General features: G+C 47.5%; 1 protein-coding gene across 2 annotated transcripts in view; it reads right to left on the reverse strand.

The window, feature by feature from the left end:
• The window catches only part of AXIN1 (axin 1), a 170,928-nt gene that overhangs the window by 19,328 nt on the left and 124,597 nt on the right, over nt 1-27,003 (reverse strand). For both annotated transcript variants that reach the window (XM_032781584.2, XM_032781583.2), the window contains exons 6-8: nt 14,212-14,756; nt 9,963-10,139; nt 4,026-4,271 (exon numbers count right to left, since the gene is read on the reverse strand). In XM_032781584.2, coding sequence (XP_032637475.1) covers nt 4,026-4,271; nt 9,963-10,139; nt 14,212-14,756 — 968 coding nt within the window. The remainder of the gene's footprint in view (nt 1-4,025; nt 4,272-9,962; nt 10,140-14,211; nt 14,757-27,003) is intronic.

Here is a 27,003-nt window from a genome sequence, read left to right on the forward strand (position 1 = left end):
ACTGAGGATCCCCAGCTATCCACATCCCCGCAGTCTCAAAAAGCATTTGCATCTTGGCTGAGCTCCCAATGCCTGAAAGGTCAAAAACATGTCCGGGGTGTTCAGGGTATATCTCATCAATTTGCCGCCCTCCCCCCCGTGAAAGAAAAGGGGAAAAAAATCATTTCTTGCCATTTTTCATTGTCATGTATGTCTACTGATGCTGCTGTAGACGCGGTGTGTGGCGCTGAACAGCAGCATCCCCTCTTCTTTTCTGATGGACAGACGGTACAAAATGGTGGAAACCACCATAATCCTGTGAGTGCTCTGGCTGCCTCAGTGAGGTCGGCCGGGGGACCTGGTAAAATGGAAATGACTCCTGGTCATTTCCGGCAGATGTACAGAACGGTGGTAACAGTCTCATCATAGCAACTGAGGCTGAGCTCTATCAGCCCCCCTTTCATGTCAAAGAAAAGATTCTGTACTGCCTGGACTATCATAGCAGCGGGAGGCTCCTCCCCCTCATTTTATCTCACTAAAAGTCAGTGTTTCTTATTCCTGCATTCTTTATTACTTCATGACACAAATGGGGGAACTGTACGGTGCCAGGACGGTTGCAGAGGAGGGAAGCAACGGGTGGGGTTGTTGCAGGGGCACCCCCTAGAATGGCATGCAGCTCATCATTTCTGCGGGATCTCTGAGGCTCTGACCCGGAGCGGCTGTGCTCTCTGGCTCTCTAGTAGACTTGTCCCATATTCTAGGCAGGACTTACTCTATTTTTAGACAAAACATAAAGAAGGGATTGACTCGGGGAGTCATTCCCATTTTTGTCCATGTGCCCCCAGCCGACCTCAGCGAGGCCAGTCAGGAGCATCCATGACAGCAGCAGATGGTACAAAATGATTGATAACCGTCATCGCCAATTTCCAATTGCAAACGGTACAAAATGATTGATAATCGTCATCTCATCGCCAGTTTACAATGGCAGATGGTGCAATACGGATGGTAACTGTCTCTGCTACCTTGCAAAGGCAAATGAATGCTGCTGTGTAGCAATGCAGTACCGCCTCTGTCAGCACCATCTAGTACACATATGGTGACAGTGAAAAAAGGCAAAACAGGCTCCATGGTTGCCATGCTATGGCGTCTGCCAGGGCAATCCAGGGAAAAAGGGCACGAAATGATTGTCTGCCGTTGCTTTCACGGAGGGAGGATTGAGTGACGACATTTACCCAGAATCACCCGCAACACTGTTTTTGCACCATTATGCATTGGGATCTCAATCCAGAATTCCAGTGGGTGAGGGAGACTGCAGGAACTATGGGATAGCTATGGACGCACACCACTGAATTAATGTGCTTAATGTGGCTGCGTGCACTTGACTTTATACAATCTGTTTTACAAAACCGGTTTCTGTAAAATCGGAATAATCCTGTAGTGTAGACATGCCCTAGATGACCTCTCAAGGTCCCTTCCAGTCCTACACGTGTATGATTCTATGCTATGAGGCTGGCCAGCATCCCTGAAGGGGTGCAACAATGCTGCATGGAAACAGTCTCCTGTTAGAGCTAGGTGTCCCTCGGCAACAGGTATCGTCTACTAACTTGATTTTTGGGGGCTTTCTCCATATGCCTGAATCTCAGCCTTTGTATCTCACTGGGACACCCCATTACCCAGAGATCTTATTTTCAAGTTCCCTAGATTGCTAGTCCTACAAGGGCATAGACTCTAAGGAGACACTGGCCCAAACATGTTTCCATGTGAGCATCAGGGTTTCTCCAGGTAATACAATTCAGCAGGGACATTTCTATTGATAGGAACTCTGAGCTTCCCAGAGGACTCCTGTGTGTGTTCTTGTGGGTCCCTAAACAGGCTATCCACAAAGGATACAGGCACCTTTGCCTTTTATAACAGCTACATTATTCTCTCCAGTTTGCAAGGTTCTCTCAGAAACCAGAAATGAAACCATCCTTATCGGCACATTCCATGTAACAGACAGGTTTGTTTCATTCCTGTGTTCTCAACGGAGGGGCAATATGCCTGCCCATTTGGGGAGATTGCTTGGTGTGTGTGTGAGCAGCTTCTCGACTAAGCCCAGCAGCACGGCCCTGAGAACGCAGCTGGTTATGCAGCTTGTTCTCTTGTCTTTGGCTAGACGCTAAGTACCACAATAACAACCACCACGCACCACCATGTAGGTCCTACAGAGAACGTTGTTTACTACACTTGCTATATTATTTTAATTCTGCAGGTAGCATGGGCCTCTGTATATAGGCCATGTGTCTGTGTCTATACATTTCTGAGAGGGTGGGCGGTTCTTTGAAATGCTCTTCAGAGCCAAGAGGACAATCCCTAACTGATCTCACCAGTTTATATGCAGGCTGGATATCTGGACATTAAAGGGAGTGCCCTTTAATTACACACACTTGCCAATCTAAACCTCATGTAAACATTGCTCTGAGTCTGTCACAGGGCAGTTGCATGAGAAAATAATTAAAACCTGGCAATTAAAGGGTGCCTTTGAAAAATTATGTCTGTTTCTAAGTAGGCAGACACTGAAGTTTCGTGTCTCTGGAACACTGCATGAGCAGCTGTTTGCAATCGCCATTAAAAAAAGTATTTCATGGCTAATATTAATTAACTTGTACTTCTCAAACGCCTTTCATCTGAGGAGCTCAACATGTTTATGTAAACACTGATTAATCCCACACCTCTTCTGCAAGGTACGTTAGGGACAGGACTATTACCCCTGCTGGATAGAAGAGGAAACTGAGTCACAGAGCGATGAAGTGACTTGAACATGGCTGCACAGTGAATCAGTGCCAGAACAGAACTACGGTGGAACCTCAGAGTTACCAGTCACTCACACACCTCATTTGGAACCAGAAGTATGCAATCTGACAGAAGCAGAGACAAAAAAAAAAGTGGGGGAGGGGCAAATAGAGTACAGTATAGTACTGTGTTAAACATAAATAACTAAAAACATAAAGGGAAATTTAAAAAAAAGATCTGACCAGGTAAGGAACCTGAGCTAGTTTCACTTAAATTCAGATGGTTAAAAGCAGCATTTCTCTTCTGCATAGTAAAGTTTCAAAGCTGCATTAAGTCAATGTTCAATTGCAAACTTTTGAAAGAACCATAACGTTTTGTTCAGAGTTACGAACACCCTCCATTCCCAAGGTGTTTGGAACTCTGAGGCTCTACTGTAGAACCGAGTGTTTCTGTCTCTCCCTTCTCTGTTCCTGCCACAAGAACCATCTGCCACTTCGACTTTTAAGGACACCAGCAAAAAGTGATCATTTTAAAGTTGTCAACTTCAGGAAATTCGCTGCATCACAGAAAATAAAGGCCATTAAAAATCACATCCCCATTTAAATCATCTAAGAACCACACACCTGACGAAAACAAGTGAGTTCTTCCCCGCCAGAAGCCACAAGTACACTGCTGGGGCAGTGAGAGGGGGCAACCCCACAGAGTCCCCGTTCCAGGCAGTGCTCTAGGAACTGCTCGCACAGTTCTTTTCCAGGAACTGAAACGGGACTTTGCCTCGTGCGTACAGCAAGGGGATCCCTTCCGACCCCACCATCTAAAGGCCCTGCTCCCCATTCTGAAGGCAGTTTTTGGCTTTTGCTCCCAGGACCCTTGAATGCTCCCTACTGTTGAATGGATGAGGTGTTACAGAGCATGCAGAATCCTACAGCTTCCAAAACATGCTCTTTTCTAACCACCTGTCACTCACCTTTGTCTGGTAGATCCTGATAACCAGGGCCGCTGAGAGCGGGTTCTGGCCCCAGTGAAAAATTTTTTTGGGGCCCCCCAGCAAGGGCGAACTGGCTAAACAGGGCCCGGGAAGCCGGCCCTGGGCCCTCTTCTGGACCGCCGGGCCCCAGTAATTTGTAATGGCTTCCCCTCCTCTCATCAGCCCTGCTGATAACTGCAGCAGGACCAGCTGAGTGGGTCACTCTGTCCTTCCGTCCTCGCCTCTAGGTTCTGCTTCAGAACAGCCTTCCCTTCCCTCTCCCTCCGACCAGACTAAATCATCTCACCTCTGTTTGGCGGGCAGTTTGCCAGCCCTCTTCTCCTCTTCCTCCAGTCGCCTGCGTGCTTCTTCCAGCTGTGTCAGAGGGTTGGGGGCTGGGTTGGGCGGCATGGTAGGATCTTGAATGAACGGGTGAGAAGGTTGGACGATGTTCCTGAGCTGGGCACTGACCCACGGGTGCACAGCGACAGGGCGCTCGATGGACAGAGGTCTGGGCATCTCATGCGCCAGCTGCTTCTTGGCACCTGAGGAGCTTCACACACAAACACAACAATATTTGACCCATGCAGCCATGTCCCCTGACACACACAGAGCCTCTCAGTGCTTCACTGACCAGACACAGTGATCGCCCAGCCACCCTGGGCCACTCTCTGCACTGTCACCCAGGTAGAAGAGAATAGAAAATACCATACATTCAGCTGCAGCGCTAGGGAGGATTTAGGGGGTACTGAGGAACCGTCTGAGATGGAATTTTGCAAGGCCTCTGGGGAGAGCAACCAGCTTCCTACAAACTGAGCCCTGAGGTCACATGTGGTTGGGACCTATTTTATGAGTCATAGGAGACGTCCAATGTACGTAAATAAAACTAACAGGAGTTAGTAAAAGAGTGGTCACTCCCCCTGTGCAGTAAGGTGTTCAAGATGTGTCCCTATGGGTGCCCCGCGAGCTCTCAACTGGAGATTGTTATTAGCAGGGTCCATTTGGCCCGTGCACACACTGCAGATATCCTCGTGCCCCTCACTGCGTGGGCGAACTGCCCTCAGCTCCTTCTCCACTGCTGAGCCTCCGAAGGAAACTCTGAAGCAGAGGGGAAGGAGGGTGGGCAGTGGAGCCCCTATGGTTGCTTCAATTCAGATGACTCCCGAGCAGCATCCCCATAAGATGGAGGCAGCTTCAGAACTGACTCCAGCACAGAACTGCATTGCCAACTGCTGCATCAGACCTAGAGGCACTGACTCAGGCATAGTGCCTGGACCACCATGGAGCAGCTCTTCAGATCTCAGATGCTGGGACATTCTGAAGTAAAACCTACATCTAGACTGAGACCTCACAGGGTGAGCTGCCACACCAGAATACACCCAGAAATCCATTTTGACAGTCTTTGGGCAGAAACAGCACAACCTTTAGATTTATCTGCAAATGAAACAAACAGTCTAGGAGATTTACTAATGATTTAGTCTTATCCAGACCGATGGCTAACATACTCCTGACATCTAAGGTATGGAAAGCAGTCTCCAGATTGGAATTCTGGGGTTTTGGAAAGAAAACCGGTAGGTAAATGATCTGATTGAGATGAAACTCAGAAGACACTTTAGGAAGAAACCTGGGGTGTAGCCACAAGGAAACCCTGTCTTTGTAGAATACTGTTAAAGGAGGGTCTGCCATTAAGGCCTCAATCTCTCCGACTCTGCGGGCTGATGTAATAACCACTAAAAAGACAGTCTTGATAGACAAATGCAGTAAAGAGCAGGCCACCAGCAGCTCAAAAGGGGGTTTCATGACATTATTAAGAAGAAAATTAAGGTCCCACACTAGGGTGGGGACTTTCACTTGTGGAGGAAGGTTTCCCAGACCTTTCATGAACCTTACAGTTGCAGGGTGAGGAAACAGCGAGAGCTCCTCAGCAGTGGTATGAATAGCTGTAAGGTGGTAAAACGAACCTTGAGAGAACTAACTGATAGTCTAGATTGCTTTCATTGCAGCAGGTAACCTAGAACAGGCAGAAGCGAGGCGGATTTGGGAACAGCTCCCTGGAGTTCACACCAGTCACTTAACCGTCTTCGCTGTTTGAAGGGAAACATTTCTGGTAGACTCTTTCCTACCATTTAGTAATACCTGTTGTACCTCTGAAGAACAAGCCGACTAACCCCATGAACCACCAAAGAGTCATGCCTTGAGGTGAAGAATGCTCAGATTGGGATGCAGCAGTGGATCGTCATCCTGGGAGAGGAGCAGAGGAGTATCTAGGTGAAGCAGGAAAGGAAACCATGCCTGCTTCAACCACCTCGGGGCTATTAAGATAACTCTGGCCTTGTCCTGTCTGATTTTGTTCACTACTCTGAGAATCAGAGGCATCAGGGAAATGGATGAAACAGCTTCATCATCCAAGTGAGATGGAAGGCATCCCCATAGGAATTGCGACCTAGCCCCCTCTTGAACAGAGCACATGACATTTTGTTTGTTGCTGTCCCGCTTTAGGAACCCCCAAAGTCTGAACTATGCCAACAAGAACCTGGGAATCCAACTCCCATTCGTAGTCTTGGGAAAAAGACCCACTGAGAGTGTTGGCTGTGACATTTCCCCTGCCCAGGAGATATACTGCTGGAATTCTTATGCGATGTTTCATAACCTTATTGCTTCGGTGCACAGGGAAGGCGATCTCGCTCCTCCTTGCTGGTTAATACAGAACACGCAAGCCATGCTGTCTGTCATGACTCTGATAGACCTGTATCTGATGAGAGGCAGAAAATGAAGGCAGGTATTTCTAACTGCTCTGAGCTCCAACATGCTGGTGTAGAGTGTGGTTTCTTGGGGTAACCATCTGCCCTGTACTGTGAGAGCATCGAGATGCGTGCCCCATCCTAACAGAGATGCATCCATGGTTGTGGTTACCATTGGTGTCAGCTGGAGGAAGGGAACTCCTGCGTCTACATTGCAATGAGCCTGCCACCAGCCTAGGGAGCATTTCACCCATTGAGGAACTGAACCTGTTTGTTTCCAACAGTGGTTCTTTACCTTTTTCATTTGTGGACCCCTAAAAATTTCAAATGGAAGTGTGAACCTCTTTGGAAATCTTAGACACAGTCTGTGGATCCCCTGGGATCCGTGGACCATAGGTTGAAAACCACTGGTCTAGGCTGTCTGGCTGGTGAGTAAACTGATCTAAGGCACCCCTGGAAATCGTGAAGAGTAATCTCGCATGTTCTGCCACAAAAGTGCAAGCCGCTATGTGATGCAGAAGTTGAAGACAGTTTGACTGAAGTCAATTTTTCTGTGGCATGAGGAAGTACCTCAGATAGAAGCCCCTTCTCTTGTGCTGAGTGGGGACTAGCTCTATCACTCCTAAATGAAGGAGGAAGTTGATATCCTGTCTTGTTAAGAGCTCATGAGCCGCGTCCCTGAAGAGGGATGGGGAAGGGGAATGAGAAGGAGGGAGGTAGATAAAATGGATGGTGTAGCCTGATGATATTATCTCCAGCATCCGCTTGTCCAAGGTGATACACTCCCATGCTTGTCAGAAACAGGAGAGTTGGTCTCCAAATGCGGGGAGGTTGGCAAAGAGCTGCAGCTGACAGGCTAAAGGGAGGGGAAGATCCAAACCCTCCATCATCCTGTCAAAACTGGTGCTTTGAAGATGAAGCCTGCTATGAACTTGTGCCGGGTGGGTTAGAGGATCTCTGGAGGCTACATCTCCTTCTGGAGGTTCCGTTGGTCTCTGAAAACCAGAGAATTGCATCGGGCAGGCTCTTTGAGCTGTTTGCCATCTACTGGATTTTCTTTTGTCGCAGGAGTGTACATACGAATGTAATGTGGCCCTGGAGTCTTTCAGGGCATACAATGATTCGTTGGTATTCTCTGTGAACAACTTCAGACCATCAGATGGGAAATCCTCTACCATATTCTGGAATTTTCTGGAGAAACCAGACAACTCAGAGAAAGGGGGTTCTTATACGGGTACCCAGGAGAACCCTGGAGACATATCAATAATACTGAAGGTAAGTTTCCATCATCGGTCTCTTCTTCCTCTAATGGGGGAGCACTGAGTGAAAAGGGAAGTGATGGTACCAGGACGTATAAGGGCCTGGAGACCAAGTGGTTCTCGGTACCGAGAGATGCTCGTTACCTGCAACAAATAGAGACTCTTGTTCAGCACTCACCGAGACTTGTGGCACCGAGTGGCATTGCAGTAGTGACGGTCCAGTATGCTTATCCCTGCAGGATGGTTCCAAGTAGGGTGACCAGATGTCCCGATTTTATGGGACAGTCAGGATTTTTGGGTCTTTTTCTTATATAGGCTCCAATTACCCCCCACCCCATCCCGATTTTTCACATTTGCTGTCCGATCACCCTAGTTTCAAGGGTTTTGAGTACTTCACAGGCGGTGCTGCCACAGACAGAGGCTTAGTTTTACATGGGACTTGATTTCCCGGTTCTTCCATGCCCTGGATTTGAAGGCTAAACAGAAGTTACACTTCTGCAAGATGTGAGATTCTCCTAGGCTGCGAATGCACGTAGAGTGTCCATCGTTGACTGGGATAGCCTCTCTATGTGAGGCAATGTTTAAACCTTGGAGAAGAGGCATGCTCCTCGCATGGAGGATTTCCCTGCAGGAAATAAAACACTCTTGCAAATAACTAGTAACGAACTAGCAAACTAAGCAGCTGAACTAAAACAAACTCAGAACCAACCAGCAAGCGGCCGAGGCACGCACAATGAACACATGCTCAGCTCTGTCTCAGGTTGAGGTTTGTCAGAAGGAACTGGGGACCCTTTGCTGGTGCAGCTTGAGATAGCCTGGGGTGGGAGGAGGGGGCACAAGGATATCAGCAGCAAGTGTGTGGGATGAACGGACACCACTAACGAAAAACTCTGATGGCAGGCGATTGGGGCACACGTGCCCTTGAAGTGGAGCACCAACGGGAACACTATTCGAAGAAGAATGCTCCCTTGCAAAATTCCCCTAATAGTCCTAATAGACTTTCACAGAGCATGCACTGGTAAATGATGGCTCCATTTCCAGGCTGTGAATCCCATTTGCTCACTATATTTTGCAATGTTGTTGTAGCTGTGTCGGTCCCAGGATATTAGAGAGACACGGCGGGTGAGGTAATAGCTTTTATTGGATCAACTCCTGTTGGTGAGAGAGACGAGCTGTTGAGCTTACACAGAACTCTCTGTAGTCGAAAGTTTGTCTCCTTCACCGGCAGAAATTGGTCCAATAAAAGATATAACCTTCCCCGCCTTGTATCTGTCACTATTTTTTGGCATATCCATGCACAGTCAGCACTGCGGTACAGTGAAGGTCCTTCTCAAGCAGAAGCGGTGGCACAGGGTGACTTATAATCAGTAACTCAGACTTTCCATGGCTCTGGCACTCAGAGTCTCATTATGCTATGCAGTCAGATAATTGTGGGCACCACTGCAGGGGGAGAGAGGAAAACAAAAGACTATCACTGAGCAAAAATGAGACCAGCACGGTAAAGCTAAGTGCCGGAATTTCTCCAGGTACAGGAGACACCCAGAACATCCAATCCTGCACTGCCAGGGTGCAGCTTAAGTTGGCCACATGTGCCACCAGCATTTAGTTAATAATTCTGTTGATGATGCGCAGTTGGACTAGTATCCAGCTCCCGTAACTGCTGGCTCTCGGGGCTGGCCGGAGAAGTCAAGGCTGTGCTGCCAAGCAAGCCAAGCAGCCACGATTCCGAATCCAGGCCAGGCAGGGAGCAGATCTGCTGAGTCAGAAAAGGCCTTCTGGAAAAGTCTACTTTCTGCCTACACATTAAAGGGCTGAATATATTCCAGAGCTAGTGCATTCTGGTAAGCCAGAGGTCTTGGGACTCTGGAGGGCATGGAACTGAACACAGCCATCCACTGGCACTGCCAGGGCACCTGCTTCTAGACCTCCATGCTTGAGGAGTGGTTCTTGAGAATCCCTGTAACCAGGCTCAGCTAGGGCTGGGGGCGCTTCGACACAGCTATGCACATGAGAACGTGCATTTGATAATTTTATTAGGAGTCAAAGCACCCTGTCTGTAAAACCAAACCCCATACACCTGTCATGAACTTGTGGCACCTCAATACAGACTCTGGCCATCTCCACGTGGGGCGCCTGAGCAAGATGCAGGGCTCCCGAAGAGCTGAGCCCTCACATATCTCCCCACTGCCCCCAGCAATGCTGCTGTACAATGGCATGCAGGCACCACACACTGCCAGCTCTTACCCATGGCTTGTTTTCTTATGCCTGCTGATCTCCTTCTCTCCTTCGATGATCCACTGAAGGATTTTCTGGTTCCTCTCCACGTCCTCAGGAGATCCGGGCATCTCATAGTTGGCACCATCACTTTTCCCTGAATCAGTCTTCTTGACATTTCTTTTTGAGAGCAGACTCACTTTCCCACTGCAAGAAGAAGGCTTGAGACGTTAGTTATTTATCTTAACCAACACATAGCAGAGAAGTGGCGGACCTGGGACGCTTCCGCTTTCTAGTTACACTCAGATGGCAGCTCAATGCCCCTGAATGACAGCCCCAAAATCTGAACTGGTTTACAGAAGCTCAGCAACACAGTTTGGGGATATCCCAATGACACATGGAATCACTCCTGCACTGCAATCCAACCCACCAGTTTTCAGTAGTTTAAATCAAAGACTAGGCTGTGCTTTGGGCTGAAAGCTGCCTGGGGCCTGGATCACCCGGATATATCCCACCTTACCAATTCACTACCACTGCAGGGGCCTTGGGCACTGGTGGCATCTTGGTCTCGCTCGTCCTCTGCCTGTGCAACAACAGTTTAGTCTCCCAGGGATTGAAATGCTTTAGTCTACCCAAGTTACTGGCTCAAAGCAGGGGTAACTAACTGGGTGAAATTGGTTGGCCTGGATCATCAGTCCAGATAATCTAATGGTCCGTTCTGGTCTTAAATGCCATGAAACTAGGAAGGGCTAAGGCAATGTGTATGCCTGTTTAAATAGCAAGGATGCCAGGCCTCTCACCCGTGTTATACTGTGACGATTATCCTGTCACAGAAGGAAGACTGGGGATGGCTGCCATCCGGAACCAGGGGACTTCTCCACTGCCAAAGGGGTCACAGCAATGTTACACAATTACTACTGTCAATTAATCATAGTTAACTCATATGATTAATTAAATTAATAAAATTAATCACAGTTAATTGCATTGTTAAACAATTGAATACCAGTTGAAATTTATTAAATATTTTTGGATGTTTTTCTACATTTTCAAATATACTGTATTGATTTCAATTACAACACAGAATACAAAGTGCACAGTGCTCACTTATTTTTTATTACAAATATTTGCACTGTAAAAATGATAAACAAAGAAATAATATTTTTCAATTCACCTCCTACAGGTACCACAGTGCAATCTCTATTATGAAAGCACAACTTACAAATTTAGATTTTTTTTGGTTACATAACTGTGCTCAAAAAACAAAACTATGTAAAACTTTAGAGCCCACAAGTCCGCTCAGTCCTACTTCCTGTTCAGCCAATCGCTAAGAGAAACAAGTTTGTTTATATTTATGGGACATGATGCTGCCTACTTCTTATTTACGGTCACCTGAAAGTGAGAACAGGTGTTCACATGGCACATTTGTAGCTGGCATTACAAGGTATTTACATGACAGATATGCTAAACATTCGTATGCCCTTCATACTCGTTAAAAAAAAAAGTGTTAATTACATTTTTGACTGAACTCTTTGGGGGAGAATTGTAGGTCTCCTGCTGTGTTTTACCTGCATTCTGCCATATATTTCATGTTATAGCAGTCTTGGATGATGACCCAGCACATGCTGTTAGTTTTAAGAACACTTTCACTGCAGATTTGACAAAACACAAAGAAGGTACCAATGTGAGATTTCTAAAGATAGCTACAGCACTCCTGGCTGAACAAGAAGTAGGACTGAGTGGACTTGTAGGCTCTTGTGTAACTTCTGTTTAGCCTTCAAATCCAGGGCATGGAAGAATTGGACTGAGTGGACTTGTAGGCTCTAAAGTTTTACATTGTTTTATTTTTATTTTTGAATGCAGTTATTTTTTTTTTTTTTTTTACATAATTCTACATTTGTAAGTTCTCCTTTCATGACAAAGTGATTGCATTACATTATTTTTGTTAGGTGAATTGAAAAATACTATTTCTTTTCTTTTTTACTGTGAAAATATTTGTAATAAAAATAATAATATAAAATGAGCACTGTGCACTTTCTATTCTGTGTGATAATTTAAATCAATATATTTGAAAATCGAGAAAACGTCCAAAAATATTTAAATAAACGGTATTCTATTATTATTTAACAGCGTGATTAATCATGATTAAAATCGTTTGACAGCCCTAGATGCAATGCTTGGCAGATCTCCTAGATCCTGGCGAGAGAATGAAAGAGTGGGCTAAATGCCAAACTCTTAGCTTCAGCATGGCAACACAGCCCAGTCTTAGACCATCTGGCCAGTTCTGGAGCTGAAATTTACCACCCAGAAAAGGATTTGCCATTCCAGATCAGAGCATTGCTCCAAGTCTGCGTCTCTTCTTCCTGCCACACAAGATCAGACTGTAAGCTCATTGAGGGTCTGATACCCCAGGCCTGCCACGTCCAATGTTCTCCTCTTGCCATGGCCATCAGCTGATGCTTCAGAATAGGGCAAATGACTGAATAATTCCTTCCTGGTCTCCCTGTAGGCTCTTAGCTTATGTTGAGTACACTGTGAAGCCTCTCTGCAACCAAAAGAGCTCACTCTTTAGTTTACATCAGGGCTAGATTCCAGGAAATGCAGCAATCCCTGAGAGCCCGCGCCCATAGGATGCTGCCAGGCTGCAATGTGAACTGCCCCAATACAGGGCTTTTAGACTCTTTGACACCTGCTCCCCCCAAGAACCATATACCAACTTGCCCTGGAGGAGTATTCGATCAACCCTCTTCTACAGCCCTGCAGAACTAGCTCACACAGGCCCACCATCAACGCCCTCCCCACCCCCCAGCAAAACAAAAAACAAACAAAAACATCAATTATAGTCTCCCTCTCACTTCTACTTTGTGGACTCCTCTGCACATACCACATCCCTCCCAGGTGCTTCCGCCCTGGATCCCTCTGCTTTCTGGCCCCCACTACCCTACTCTTAAAGGGGAAGCACCACTGCTCTCCTCCCCTTGCTCCTGGGGAAAATGTAGCAGCTTCAGCCTCTCTGCTCCCACTACTCCTCTCAAAGGAGTTGTGTTGTTTAGGCTGCTCTATTCTGTGCCCCACACCACTCATCCTAGGGACAAGTCAGTGACTTTCCAGCCCCATTCAGCCAGTTTGCCCATCAAAACTTCTACTACCCGGGGCTTGCAGCTGAATAGATTTGCCATGCCTGGCTCCAACTGATCAACATTCATTCTAGGGTTCTTGTAGTGAGCCCTCTCAATTAGTTCCAGAATGTGACATTTATTAGTATAGCTGATTTACTAAGCACCCATCAGCCGGGTCAGAACGATATCTGCATGGTGCCTACAAGAATAATGCAATAATGTAACTAACAACCTGGCCCAATGGAACACAACTAACTCTCATCACTGCCTTCTCCCCTGCACCTGAGCAGAAAGAGAGGTGGGAACATGGGAAGTGAAGATGGAACAGGAAGGAATTTTAGATCCTCTAGTGATCACCCTCAGGCACATGGTCTCAAGAAACGGCTAAATCACTGAGAAGCGGCAGCCCTGACCCTCTCAGACTGAACGCTGGGATGGAGGGCTAGGTCAATCCAGCTAATCTTGGTTAGTTTCATGAGACAGGGAAAGGAAGTTCCGGCAAGTCCCTTTGATCCTGAATTACGAAGGGCTCTTACGCACTTGCATTGACACTCCCCATTAACAAGGCCCTGAAACAAAGTCATAGAATCATAGAATCATAGAATCAAAAGGTTGGAAGGGACCTCATGAGCTCATCTAGTCCAACCCCCTGCTAAAAGCAGGACCACTTTCCCTAAATAATCCCAGCCAGGGTGCGGTCTGGCCGGATCTTAAATATCTCGTTAGTCGTTAGTTTAGGGGTTGTGAATGCAGCATGTGAGAAGCAGCACGCCTGGGTATGTGGCACAGCAAGTGCGCCTGGGTACAACATTAATATCACCACTAGTAAAGGAGCAAAACAGAGCCCGGCTCTATAGCTGCTGCAGTTCCAGGGCAACTTTTAAGGGAGCCTTTGCAGCAACATAGCCCAGAACTGATAAGAGATGGCATGCACGACTGTGGAGTGATCTACTGCTGAAGGAAAAGGACAGACTGTCGAGGAGAAGAGCGGCACTGGACTGCCATGCTCGGAGAACAGCCCAGAATGACTCCTGAATTCCACACTTCTGCTACAAGTGGGGACCCAAGCCCATTTTGCGCATTTATTTGCATGATGCGGTCCGTTCCCAAATGACCTTGCTACAAAGCAATGGCTATAGGACTCCCACTGGTCCTGCACTCACCTGTAGCCCAAGGAATCCGAGGGGTTGGGAGCCAGACCCATGCTTTCAGTGTAGTTCCGGGATTTTGTTGCATAGTTATGTGAATCTACATTCCAAGCAAAGCTGTTCTGCACTCTCTGAGAGGCTTCAGCCTCAATCTGCTCCTTCGGTTTCATCATGCTGTGGTGATGAATATGGTGGTAGATATGTTTATGGTGATATAAGTTAGCTGCATCCAGTTTCATTCCTGATTTTGTTGCATGCTTGCCATGCCCTGGAGGTATTGTCCCTTGCATCTTTCCAGCCTGACCACTTTCCGGTGACCGGGGCTTAGGTGAATGGCGGCCAGGTCCAGGGGATTGACAACCTGGAGTTTTCATTACTCGCTGTACATGTTCATCAAGGATGCTCTCCGGGTTTTCTTCATGAGCATCTCGCAGCTGCATTCCAGCACAACCCATCTCGGAGTAACGAGGAGTGAAGTGATGCAAGGCCTGGGCGGAAGGCAGCTTGTGGCTAATGACTGAAGGACCAGAAGAGATGTCTGCATCCTCACCTTCTTCTTCCTGCAGGAAAGTGAAAAAAGTAGAGAAAACTTATGTCATCTAAAGTATATGTCGTCTACCATATTAGGGGCAGACAGCAAGATAGGCTTGTTTCAAACAATGATCAGTATGTGCGTCTCTCTCTGACCATATCATAAACAAACAGCTGAGATGTACGGATGGAAAGCCTTGAAAACCATCATTTGATTGTATTTAGCAGAAAATAGTTCTTGCATAAACTGGTGCGGTCCTTGGAGAAATGACTGCAATGACCAACAAAGGAAAATCAGCTACATGTTGTACATATAGTTTCCAAAGAGCATTTAATAAAGTATCACATCAGAGCATATTGGATAAAATAGAAGAGTTACAGGATAGACAATAAAACAGTTTGTTGAATAGGAAAAAAAATTATAGGAAATAAGTGATGGAAAATGGAAAGAAATGGCAGGGCTATCCACAGGAGAGGTTCGGGACTTACCATTCAGATGATTATTTCAAAATGTAAGGAAAGCAGTGCTGAGCACACGAAAGAAGAGGATACAGGAGTTAATTTAATGACGACAGCAGCGTACGCGGTTTCAGAAACCAAGGCTCTACCTTCCAGTGCATGACCTCTGAGGCCTAAGGCAAAATACTTCACACATCTGAAGAAATCAGATTATAACTCAAATACTCACTGTGCCAGTCTGCGAGTGGACCACAGAGAGTGGCTGATAAGTGTATTTTAAAACACCGAATTCCATTCAAACCCATGGGCATGCCAGTAAGAAGGAAAAAACTTTCCAGTGCTGGCAGCCAGGAATTTTGAAGCTGACAAATCGTTTGATTCTCCAGGATGCACTGAGATGCTTATGAAGTTGTTTTATAGGGAAGTCAGGATCTTGCCTTTATTTTATAACTCACCCAGGAAAATTAAACCATTTCTTTAGTCTGCCCCTCTCCTCTCCTATCAGAGACAGTAAGCCATGAGTTGCAGTGCAGGATGTTCTGTGTAGCTGTCTGGCCTGCCAATATAACATGAGCTTTATCTGCCAGTGCACACTGGCTCACATCTGCTTTAACTGCCCACTTGCAGATGGCATACACCTCCACCAATTAATTAGCTTCTAAAGTCGCAAGTGCTAGGCATAGATCGAGGGAAGAAATACGAGATTTTTTTGCCACGCTGTACCTGAGAGTATAAACCCTAACTGACGTCACTAGGGTCAGGCATTTATGTCACACGTGTGCCCTTCACAATGGAGGGGAGGAAGCAAATCCCAGAAATTAGAGATAGAAAAGGTCTGGTAAGCCACCTACTCCAGCCCAGTGCCTGCACCACCCTTGCCTCTGCTGCACCTTCTCTTGAATACCTGGGAGTTCATTCCATCCCACACTAAGTCCTCCCCCACAACTCCCTTCACACATACTGCAATCATCAGTAACAAGCAACCCAGGAAAATAGGCCCCCACTGACTGTGGAGTCTATGCCGATGTGTGAGGTAAGCAGGGGGGGGAGGGGCGTCAGCACACGAGAGCCCCTTGAGCTCCCGGTCCCTGGTTCCCTCTCCAAGATAGTCCCAGCCTGCACTCTGCAGCTGTCGGGAAGGGCCATTTCAATACAGACACACCCACTGTACGGCTTGGCAAGACCAAACGCCAAACAAGCCTAATTTGTAAGGTCATAGAACAAGGCCCAGCCAGCGAGGACAGTGACCACATGCAGAACATTAATACACTGAATACCATGCCTGACCTTGGAGGTGGCACAATGGAACGTATATGTCCTGATGGTCTACACTATGTTCACACTGGTAGCTCACAGGAAGAACAGAGGTCCTTCCTCTACATCTACAATAACCCTAACAGGGAATTGCAATGCTTGGGGTAGCTAATGCAGGTTATTAAAATGACATCCAATGAAAGAGAGACAATGAATAAAGCACTAGCATGGGGATACCACAGCTGTTACTGGCTTACGGAAACCTCACAACTTGTGAGCTGCTTCTCTGACATTCACAATGGGATGGTTCCTTCCCAAAGGAGCTCAGCCAGAAGAGGCGGCACTGCACGGCTAAAAGCAATAGCCCTTTAGGATATTTACACTCAAACACACGTTCCCAGGGAGCGACTCCACAGTTGTGGCTGAAGCAGCATACATGCGGCCATGCCACACCACGAGCAGCACGAGAGCATGCAGTGCAAATCTCAGCTCATTCGGCCAAGAACCTGCTTTTAAAAAATGCCAGGTTCTCATAACCTTTCAGAGGGGAGAATCCAAGAGATGCTGCTCTTCCTGAGCTCTCCTGTAGTCAGTGCACACCACCCAGCCCTGGCTCCAAACACAACCAGACAAGATTATTAACTGGTCTGTTTGGTTCTGTGGAGCAAGTGGTGATTGGCCTGATGGTGGCCTGTGCAGGCTCAGGCTGGCAGATGGCACTGTGCCAGCCAGTGCGTGCGTAGGCTAGTCCCAGTTAGGAGCAGACTCATCACAGATATGAGCAAATACCAGCTCAGTCATTGAAATAACGTGAATGGCTCACAAATTATTCTGTGGCACCCAAAGACAATGAATTCAAGTCTCCTCTTCTGCTGACAGCTGTTAATATTCTTCTGTACCTCACAGCTCTTAGTGTTCATTTGCAGCTAAACTGACTGAGGTTGCACAAGGTCAAATTAGGACCCCGGTGTATAATACACCAGACGAAATCTCATTCACTGGGCCACTCTGTCCCTGGCAATGCATCTGCCAAGTGAAATGGTCACATGATGGTATACCAATGTAGTGTGTGAGGAGGGGCTGCATAAGGAAGGACAATGGGGCTCTGGTTACTGGAACGGACTACGGTTCAGGAGACTCAGGTTCTGCCCAGGACTCGAGCGCAGACTTCAGATATTCACAGATTTCAAGGCCAGAAGGGAACATTGTGACGATCTAATCTGACCTCCTGTATAACACAGGCCAGAGAACTGACCCACAATCATTCCTAGAGCAGAGCTTTAAGGAAAACATCCAAGAGTGATTTAAAAATTGCCATTGATGGAGATTCCATCCCTCTCCACCTCCGGTAAGTTGTTCCAATGGTTAATTACTCTAGCCATTAAAAAATTACACCTTATTTTCAACGTGAATTTGTCTAGCTTCCATTTCCAGCAACTGGATGTTAGACCTTTATCTGCTAGACTGAAGAGCCCATTATTAAATATTTGTTCCCTGTGTATGTACTTGCAGATTGTAATCAATGTACCCCTTAATCTTCTCTTTGTTCAGATAAACAGACTGAGATGCTCGAGTCTATCACTATAAGGCAGGTTTTCTAATCCTTTAATCATTCTTGTGGCTCTTCCCTGAACCCTCTCCAGTTTATCAACATCCTTCTTGAATTGTAGACACCAGAACTGGACACAGAATTCCAACAGCAGTCACGCAAGTGCCAAATACAAAGGTACAATAACCTCTCTACTCCTACTTGAGATTCCCATTTTTATGGATCCAGGGACTGTATATTAGTCCTTTTGGCCACAGTGTCGCACTGGGGGGTAAGTTCAACTGATTATCTATTCCTGGACCCACACCAAATCTTTTTCAGAGTCACTGCTTCCCAGGACAGAGTCCCCCGTCCCATAAGGTTGGCCAACATTCTTTGTTCCTTGATGTGTACATTCACATTTAGATGCATTAAAACACATTTGTTTGCTTGTGCCCAGATTTCCAAGTGATCCAGATCAGTTTGTACCAGTGACCTGTCCTCTTAATTATTTATCACTCCCCTAGTCTTTGTGTCATTGGCAAATTTTACCAATGATGTTTTTTTCTTCCAGGTCATTGATAGAAATGTTAAATAGAATAGGACCAAGAACCAGTCCCTGCAGGACCCCATTTGAAACACACCAGTTCAATCAGGATTCCCCTTTAACCGTTACATTTTGAGATCTATCAGTTAGTCAGCTTTTAATCCATGTAACATGTGCCATGATAATTTTATAACTTTCTAGATGTTTAATCAAAATGTCATGCGGTACCAACTCAAATGTTTTACAGAAGTCTAAGTATATCACATCAATACTATTATTTTTATCAGCCAAACTTGCAATCCCATTAAAAGAAAAATCAAGTTAGTTTGACAGGATCTATATTTCATCAATCCATGCTGATTGGCATTAATTTATTACCCTCCTTTGATTCGTTATCAGTTGAGTCCTGTATCACTTGCTCCATTATCTTGCCCGGGCCTGATGTCAGACTGACAGGCCTATAATTACTTGGGTCATCCTGTTTACCCTTCTTCTCCTTGCTCTGCGTCTGTTGGCTCGAGCTGCTTGAGCTTTCTCTCTGTGCTTCAGTTTACTCATCTGTACTACATCTGGCATCTCCAGGGACCTGATCTACCCCTTTGCCTTCTAAGATCTACGGGGATGGCATATTCACAATCACACCCTGCTTGGGATGAGGAGGCATCAGGAGGGGGACACAGGGGTTGTGAAGGCAAGTGCTGTGTTTGGTGTTACATATTTGTAGACTGTAGCTCTGAGACTGCTGAGCAGCAGGGGTGGGGCGGGAGGAGGGGAGCCTGCAATCTCTTCCCCTCCCCATCAGGAATTTCCCTGACAAAGGCATGCGGAAGCTGAGAACAGGCAGGCTCGGTGCATGTAATGGGCATACGGGGAAGCTGAGAAGAAGAGATTACTCACTTTGTGCAGTAACTGCAGAGCTTCAAGATGCGTATCCTTATGGATGCTCCACTTCAGGCATTCATGCACCTCTCGAGCCCTCGATCAGAGATGTTCAGTTAGCAGTGTTGGTTCAGACCACGCACGCTCCCTGTGCCGTACATCAAGGCTACATAGGAGTGTGTGGGCGAACCACCCTCAGGTTCCTTCTCCAGCCAAACATCCCACAGAGGACAGTCTGATGCAAAGGGGAAGGAGGGCAGGTAGTGAAGTACTCAAAGGGACACACATCTCGAAGAGCCGTAATTACTGCACAAAGGGAGTAACCTCTTTTTCTTCTTCATGTGTCTCTTGGGTGCTCCACTTCAGGTGACTTCCAAGCAGTATCCCCTGAGGGAGGAGGGAGGTTCGGAACTGAGACTAGAACTGAAGACAGTTCAGCAGAACCAAGTGCCACATTGGATCAGGCAGCATGTATTAAAGTGTAATGCTTTAAAAACATATGTACTGAGGCTCACGTAGCACCCTACATATCTGAGATAGCAGCACATTCTTACGTAATGCTGTGAGTGTTACTTGTAATCTGACAAACATGCTATCACCCTTTGGGAGGATGAATATCTTTTATCATAACGTGTGATAATACATCCAGATATTCATCTTGACAGCCTGAGCAGAGATCATGGACCCCTTGGATCTCTATGCAAAGAAGATGAAGAGCCTCGATGACTTTCTAAATTGCTTGGTCTGATCTACATAATAAAAAACCAACACCCTTCTCACATGCAGGGTATGGAAACAGGACTCCTATGGAGAGCTGTACAGCTTTGGAAAGAACACAGGTAGGTGAACAGATTGGTCAAGGTGGAACTGCCACAGAACCTTAAGCACAAATTTAGGGTGTGGATGTAAAGACACTTTGCCCTTTGAAGAATACTATCAAGAAGGGGATCTGCCATCAGGGTTCCAGTCTCCCGACCCTCTGAGCCAACGTGATGACTACTAAAAACACTGTCTTCACAGATAAATGGAGCAGAGAACAGGATAATGTTGTCTGTCTCCTGTCTGATTTTGTTCATCACCCTTGGTATCAACGGCATTAGGGAAAATGCATAGAATAGACCCTTCTGCAAAAAAGAGGACACTTCCTGTTTCTGGAGATGGCCAAGAGACCTATCTCTGCCAGTCCCCATCTTTGGAATATGCTGTGGATAGCTTCTATTCGTAGTCCTGAGAGAAGTGCTGCTGAGGACGTTGGCTGTGGTGTTCTGAATATTTGGAAGCAGACTGCAGAAATTTGGATCTGATGAACTACGAACGAGTTCCCTAGTTTCATGGGTTCGGCACACATGGAGGGGGATCTTGCTTCTCCCTGTTTACTGATCTAGAACATAGAGGATACGTTGTATGTCATGACCCTGATTGATCTCCCCTGGTGAGGGGCTGGAAATGAAGGCAAGCATTCCTGACAGCCCTGAGCTCCAACAGAGCTGGTTTCCTGAGTTGTCCATCCACTCTGAGTCTAGGGAGTTCCTCCCTCCGTCACCTGTCTGTTCAAGGTGCCTCTGACAGGAGAATAGATTGTTCTGAGCCAGCCCTGGAAGCAGCGGAGGCATAGCCTTGCGTGATTGGTCAAAAAAGTTGCAAACTGCCATGTGTCCCAGGAGCTGTAGATAGTTTCTTACTGTGGTCCCAGGGCTCCTCTGAATTCCCCGTACTAGACTGGAAGTTACAAATCTGTCTAAGGGAAGTTATGCTCTGACGGTCAATGAGCCCAAATGTGCCCCTATAAACTTGATCATTTGTACAGAAGTTTATATAGATTTTTTTTAAAATTCGGCTGCAGACCCAACCTCTATAACAGAGCAAGTGCCATATGGGTGGAAGATAGCAATGCTTGGTAGGATCAGTCCGTGAGTAACAAGTCATCAAGGTACAGGAAGATTAGGATCACTTCTTCTCAGAGGTAAGCCACCATTATCACCAGGACCTTTGAGAACAACCTGGGGTCCAAGGAAAGGCAGAAGGGAAGCACTTGGCATTGGAAATGATCCTGGCCTATAGTTACGCACAGGAATTTCCTGTGCAATTGGTGTATCATAAGAACATAAGAAAATAAGAACATAAAAACGGCCATACTGGGTCAGACCAAAAGTCCATGTAGCCCAGTATCCTGTCTTCAGTAGCCAGTGCCAGGTGCCCCAGAGGGAATGAACAGAACAGGTAATCATTAAGTGATTCATCCCCTGTCGCCCATTTCCAGCTTCTGGCAAACAGAGGCTAGGGACACCATCCCTGCCCATCCTGGCTAATAGTCATTGATGGACCTATCTTCCATGAATTTATCTAGTTCTTTTTTGAAGCCTGTTATAGTCTTGGCCTTCACAACATCCTCTGGCAACGAGTTTCACAGTGCTTGGAACATGGGGAGCTGAAAACAAGCAGGCTTGGTGCGTGTCACATGGAAAAAAGCACAAAGACAGGAGGGAGCTGATGATGGGTAATGCTCCCGGAACATGGTGTGAGCCTCCACAGGTTTCAATGTGGGGAAAAGATTATAGGGCTCCCTCTGTTCCATCACTCTTGCTGCTCATGGTGGGGCTGGAATTCTGAGGGGGAACCCGCTTCCCTTATACGGGACATTAGCAAGTGGCAGGCAGATTGGGTTTCCCCTTATGCTCTGGTGTTGACTTTAGCTGGGAGATGAGGAGCTGGGAGGAGTACCCAAGAACACATCCACACCTGTCCCTGAATCATGGCCCCCACACCACTGCCATTTTTCAAAACAACAGGAAGTCACACACAAGAAAGCTACATTGACATGGAGTGAAAGTGGCTGGTGCTCAGCCCTGCCCTGTGTGCCTCACCTCCTTCCACTGCAGGAGAGAGTCATTCTCAAAAGTTCAAACGCTGAGTGAGAGGGACCCTTCCCACCCAACACAGCCACAGCCTTAACGTTGTCTCTGTGGAGATGGCTATAGACACTGGGAGTGTAACAGCACCTGACCCTGCCTAAGCAAACCTGTCGTTGTATCTGTGCCTAGCACAGCTCCCAGCAGCGCTCCCATTCAGCCCCCCCTCCCCCCCGAGCTCTGGATGGCACCAGTGACCTCGCTGGAACTTGTTGCTGTTTGGCAGACACTGAGGGAGCGGTGAGGACTTCGTAGGGCAGGATGACAGTGGCAGAGTTAAGGTTGTGGCTGTGCTTGGTTGGAAGTGTTCCCTGGCTGTATTTCCTGGTTTGCCAGCACTTGAGTTTTGGAAGGGGGTAAGGAACACAGGACAGGGCTGAGTGCCTGTGACTTTCACTCCATGGTAAAAAAAAATGTCATGCATGTGAATGTACGCACACAATAGTTTATGCATCAAAACCTCTATAAACTAAGAGCCACATTTTCAACAGCAGGCACAAAAAGCAAGTACTGTATATACTCGTTCATAAGCCAAATATTTTTGGTAAAAAATGATGCATCAAAGAGTAGGGGTCAGCTTATAAATGGGTCTACACCAAAATGTGATTATTTTAAACTCTATGGACTCATTGAATTGAATATCTAATCCACTGTCGTTTTGTCTACCTGGAGCGTCTGCAGGCTTGGAGCCCCTCAGCTCCCTGTGGCCGTGGTTTGCCATTCCCAGCCAATGGGAGCTGTGGGAAGTGGCGTGCCACTTCCTGCAGTTCCCATTAGCTGGGAACAGCGAACTGCAGCCACAGGGAGCTATGGGGCTCCATGCCTGCAGATGCTCCAAGTAAACAAAACGTCCCGCCAGCAGCTTACCCTGACAGGCCGGGAGCCAAAATTTACCAACTCACTTATTGATGTCAACACTGCAGCCTTTTAAAGTTGTAAAGGCTTTGTTTAGTGGACTAGACTGGCTCGAAATGGACCTCATAAGTCTGGAGCCAATATAACATGCAGAATCGATGGAATCTCTAATAAAATTGAAATAGCCTGTTATCCCTCTAGACATGCCAATCTACAGGGCTGCTTTGAAATAAACAAAGAAGAATAATAATTTGACAGTGATAAAGCAGGTGACGTTCCTATATAAAGTCCTACAAAATCTATAACATCAATAATAATAATCTATTTTCATACACGTATTTAAAATGAACAACGGTGAAATCGAAAGAAAAAGGTCTGCTTATCACGCAGTGTTCAAACTTAAACTATTGAATGGCTGGAAAAAGTGTGGAATAAGAGACCAGGAACACTTTTCAAGAAACCTGCTATGTTCGTTTGGGACATGTTCAGGGCACACAAGACGGATGAGGTGAAAAATGTGGCCAAAAATACGAAAACTACTTCGGCTGTAATACCTAGAGCAGGGGTCTGCAACCTTTCAGAAGTGGTGTGCTGGGTCTTCATTTATTCACTCTAATTTAAGGTTTCGCGTGCCGGTCATACATTTTAATGTTTTTTATAAGGTCTCTCTCTACAAGTCTATATAACTAAACTAGTGTTGTATTGTAAAATAAACAAGGTTTTCAAAATGTTTAAGAAGCTTCATTTAAAATTTAATTAAAATGTTGATCTTACGCCACTGACTCACTCAGCCCGCTGCTGGTCTGGGGTTCTGTTCACCTAGGCCGACAGTGGGCTGAGCGGGGCCTGTGGCCAGGACCCCAGCTGGGAAGGGCCTGGCAGCCAGAACCCCAGAACAGCAGCGCGCTGTGTGGGGCTGGTGGCCGGGACCCCAGAATGGCTGTGGGCTGAACGGCTCAGCTCACTGCCGCTCAGGGGTTCCATCCTCCAGCTCCTGCCAGCTGGGATCCTGGCTGCCAGACCCGCTCAGCCCAGTGCCGATCTGGGGTCCCGGCCCTGCCCACATACAGTGGGTACCTACCTTCTCCCTGGTTCTGGCCCATTCTCTTCCTCTCTCTGCACTGAGCTAAGGGTGGGAGTGGACCGAGCACAGAGCCGGGGGTGAGGGTCTGGCCAGGAGCTAAAATGAGGGATGGGGCTCAGGGTTGGGGCAGGAGGTTTGGGTGTGGGGCAGTTACCTGGGCAGCTCCCATTTGCTGTGAGGGATGCAGGTGGGAACATGAGTGCGGGTGCAGGAGCTCCTGTTTGGTGCTCAGGCTGAGGGTGGGGATGTGCAGGGTGCATGGGATGTGGGGGGGCTGGGGATGTGGGAGGTGCAGTTGTCAGGGTAGGTGGGCTGGGGATGTGTGGGGGTGCCAGAGTCAGGGCTGGGGTCATGGCGGGAGGTGAAGGAGTCAACAGAGGGCTGGGTGGTACAGGGCTCAGGGCAGAGGACTGGGTGTGTGTGGGGGGGTGCAGAGCTCAGGGCAGAAGACTGGGGTATGTGTGGGGGTGCCAGAGTCAGGGCTGGGGTCATGGCGGGGGGTCAAGGAGTCAACAGAGGGCTGGGTGGTACAGGGCACAGGGCAGGGGCCTGGGGGTGTCCTGTCCCCTGACTGCCCCAACCCTTATCCACACCCCCACACCCAGACTCCCTGGACTCCCATGCCTATCTAATCACTCCCCACCCCCTGACAGGATCCCCAGATCTCTGGACCCATACAACCCCCCAACCTGCTCCCTGCCTGCCCCAACCCCTCTCCACACCCCTACCTCCTGGCAGTCCCCCCAGAACTCCCGACTCATCCAACCCCCTCAGCTCCTTGTCCCCTGACCACTCCCTCCAGAGACCCCCCCCACCCTAACTGCTCCCCCAGGACCCTCTTTGCTCCCTGTCCCCTGATCCCTCTCCACCCCCCAAACAGACCCCGGGACTCATATGCCCCTTCAACCCCCCCCTTCTGCCTGACTGCCCCCTCCAGAGACCTCCACCCCTAACCACCCCCCAGTATACCACCTCCCCATCCTGTTCCCTGTCCCTTGACTGTTCCCATCCCTTAGCCAACCCCCTTACCATGAGGCTCCTCGCTCATCCAGAGCCCTGCCGTCGCCGCCACCCCCCCCCCCGCTCCACCCTGCCCCTCAGAGCTCTGTGCGCGCGGCAGCAGGGCTCCGGGTGAGCAGGGAGCATCTTTCCCTCCCCATGGAGCCAGACACTACCCCGCGTAAGCACGCAGCCCCAGCCCCCAGAACGCTGTGCGGGCGGCGGCAGGGCTCTGGGGGAAGGCAGGGGAGGGGTCAGCGGCTTGCTGCGCTAGGCCAGCGTTCCGGCGCAGGACCGTGGACCCCGCAGCTTGCCGCGTCGGCAGGATTTTTAATGACACGCGGAGTCCCAGCAGGCAGACGCATGCCATTAAAAATTGGTGCGCATGCCATCTTTGGCACGTGTGCCATAGGTTGCCGACCCCTGACCTAGAAGCTTAACTTCAGTTCTACAACCACTTGATGTCTGCCTGAACAAATCCTTTAAAGACAGGCTACGCAAAAATGTGGTCTGAATGGATGTGCTCAGGCATGGCAAAGTTGACAAAAGGCAGGAATCTTATGAAGCCCGAAATCAATCTGGTTGCCCCTGGATCAAGGTGTCCATTCCCTCGGAAATGGTAGAAAAATCATTTAGGAAATCCTGTATCAGCAATGCACTTGACAGGTCAGAAGATGATGCCATATTTGATGATGATACAACAGAGGCTGCTGATGAGAAGGAATCTGAGTCTGAAGGCAACACTGCCAACATCTATGATGACAATGGAGGTGCAGCTGTGACTGAAGCTGAGTTTAATGAACTGTTTGGTGAATCAGAGACTGATTCAGACTTTGAAGGATTTTAAGACTTTTTAAAGTCTCATATTGTTCTAAGTTACTTGTTTTAAATATCCATTTACGGATTTTAAATATTGACTGTAATTTTGAAGGTGAATACATATTTGTTCAGTTATTGTTATGAGAACAAGTTTTTCGTTAGATTACATTAAAATAATTCTAGCAACACATCTGAGTGTTTCTTGTGATGCCAGCTTTTAAAATATAGCAAGGGTTGGAAAACTCTGGCTCCCGGCCCGTCAGGGTAAGCCACTGGCGGGTCTGGACGTTTTGTTTACTTGCAGCATCTGCAGGCATGGTGTCCCTCAGTTCCCAGCCAATGGGAGCTGCACTTGGCTGAGAACGGCAAATCGTGGACACTGGGAGCTGAGGGGCTCCATGCCTGCAGATGCTTCAAGTAAACAAAACGTCCCGACCCACCAACGGCTTACCCTGATGGGCCAGGAGCCAAAGTTTTGCCAGCTCCTGAAATATAGGGTCGGCTTATGAAAAGGTCATGCAGTTTTTGCTATTTTTACCTAACCATCTTGGGGGGAGTCAGCTTATAAATGAATGGGCTAATGAACGAATATATACGGTAGTTAAATACATCCTCAAAATACATAGCCAGATGCCAACACTGAATGATTTTCTATGGTTTTGTCTACACAATTTAAGTGCCTACTTTTGAAATATTATCCCTACATTTTACTTGGGGTATTTTTACTCCCAAGTTAATTTTGACTTCACTAGCTGCAAGATAAAATTATAAAAACCTGCCTTCTTATCTGCTTAAGATAACAGTTGGATTCTGCACAGAAACAGTATAGGGTTCAGCAAGCAGCTGATTTAATGGAGTCTTTGTGCGTGAAAGGAAAGCAGTTCCGGGAGGCATATGCCTGAGCCCTTTCTTTGTGCGAGCTCTAAAGCAGGCATTTCAGTAC

The sequence above is a fragment of the Chelonoidis abingdonii genome, chromosome 9 (assembly GCF_003597395.2).
Source record: "Chelonoidis abingdonii isolate Lonesome George chromosome 9, CheloAbing_2.0, whole genome shotgun sequence".
NCBI lineage: Eukaryota > Metazoa > Chordata > Testudines > Testudinidae > Chelonoidis > Chelonoidis abingdonii.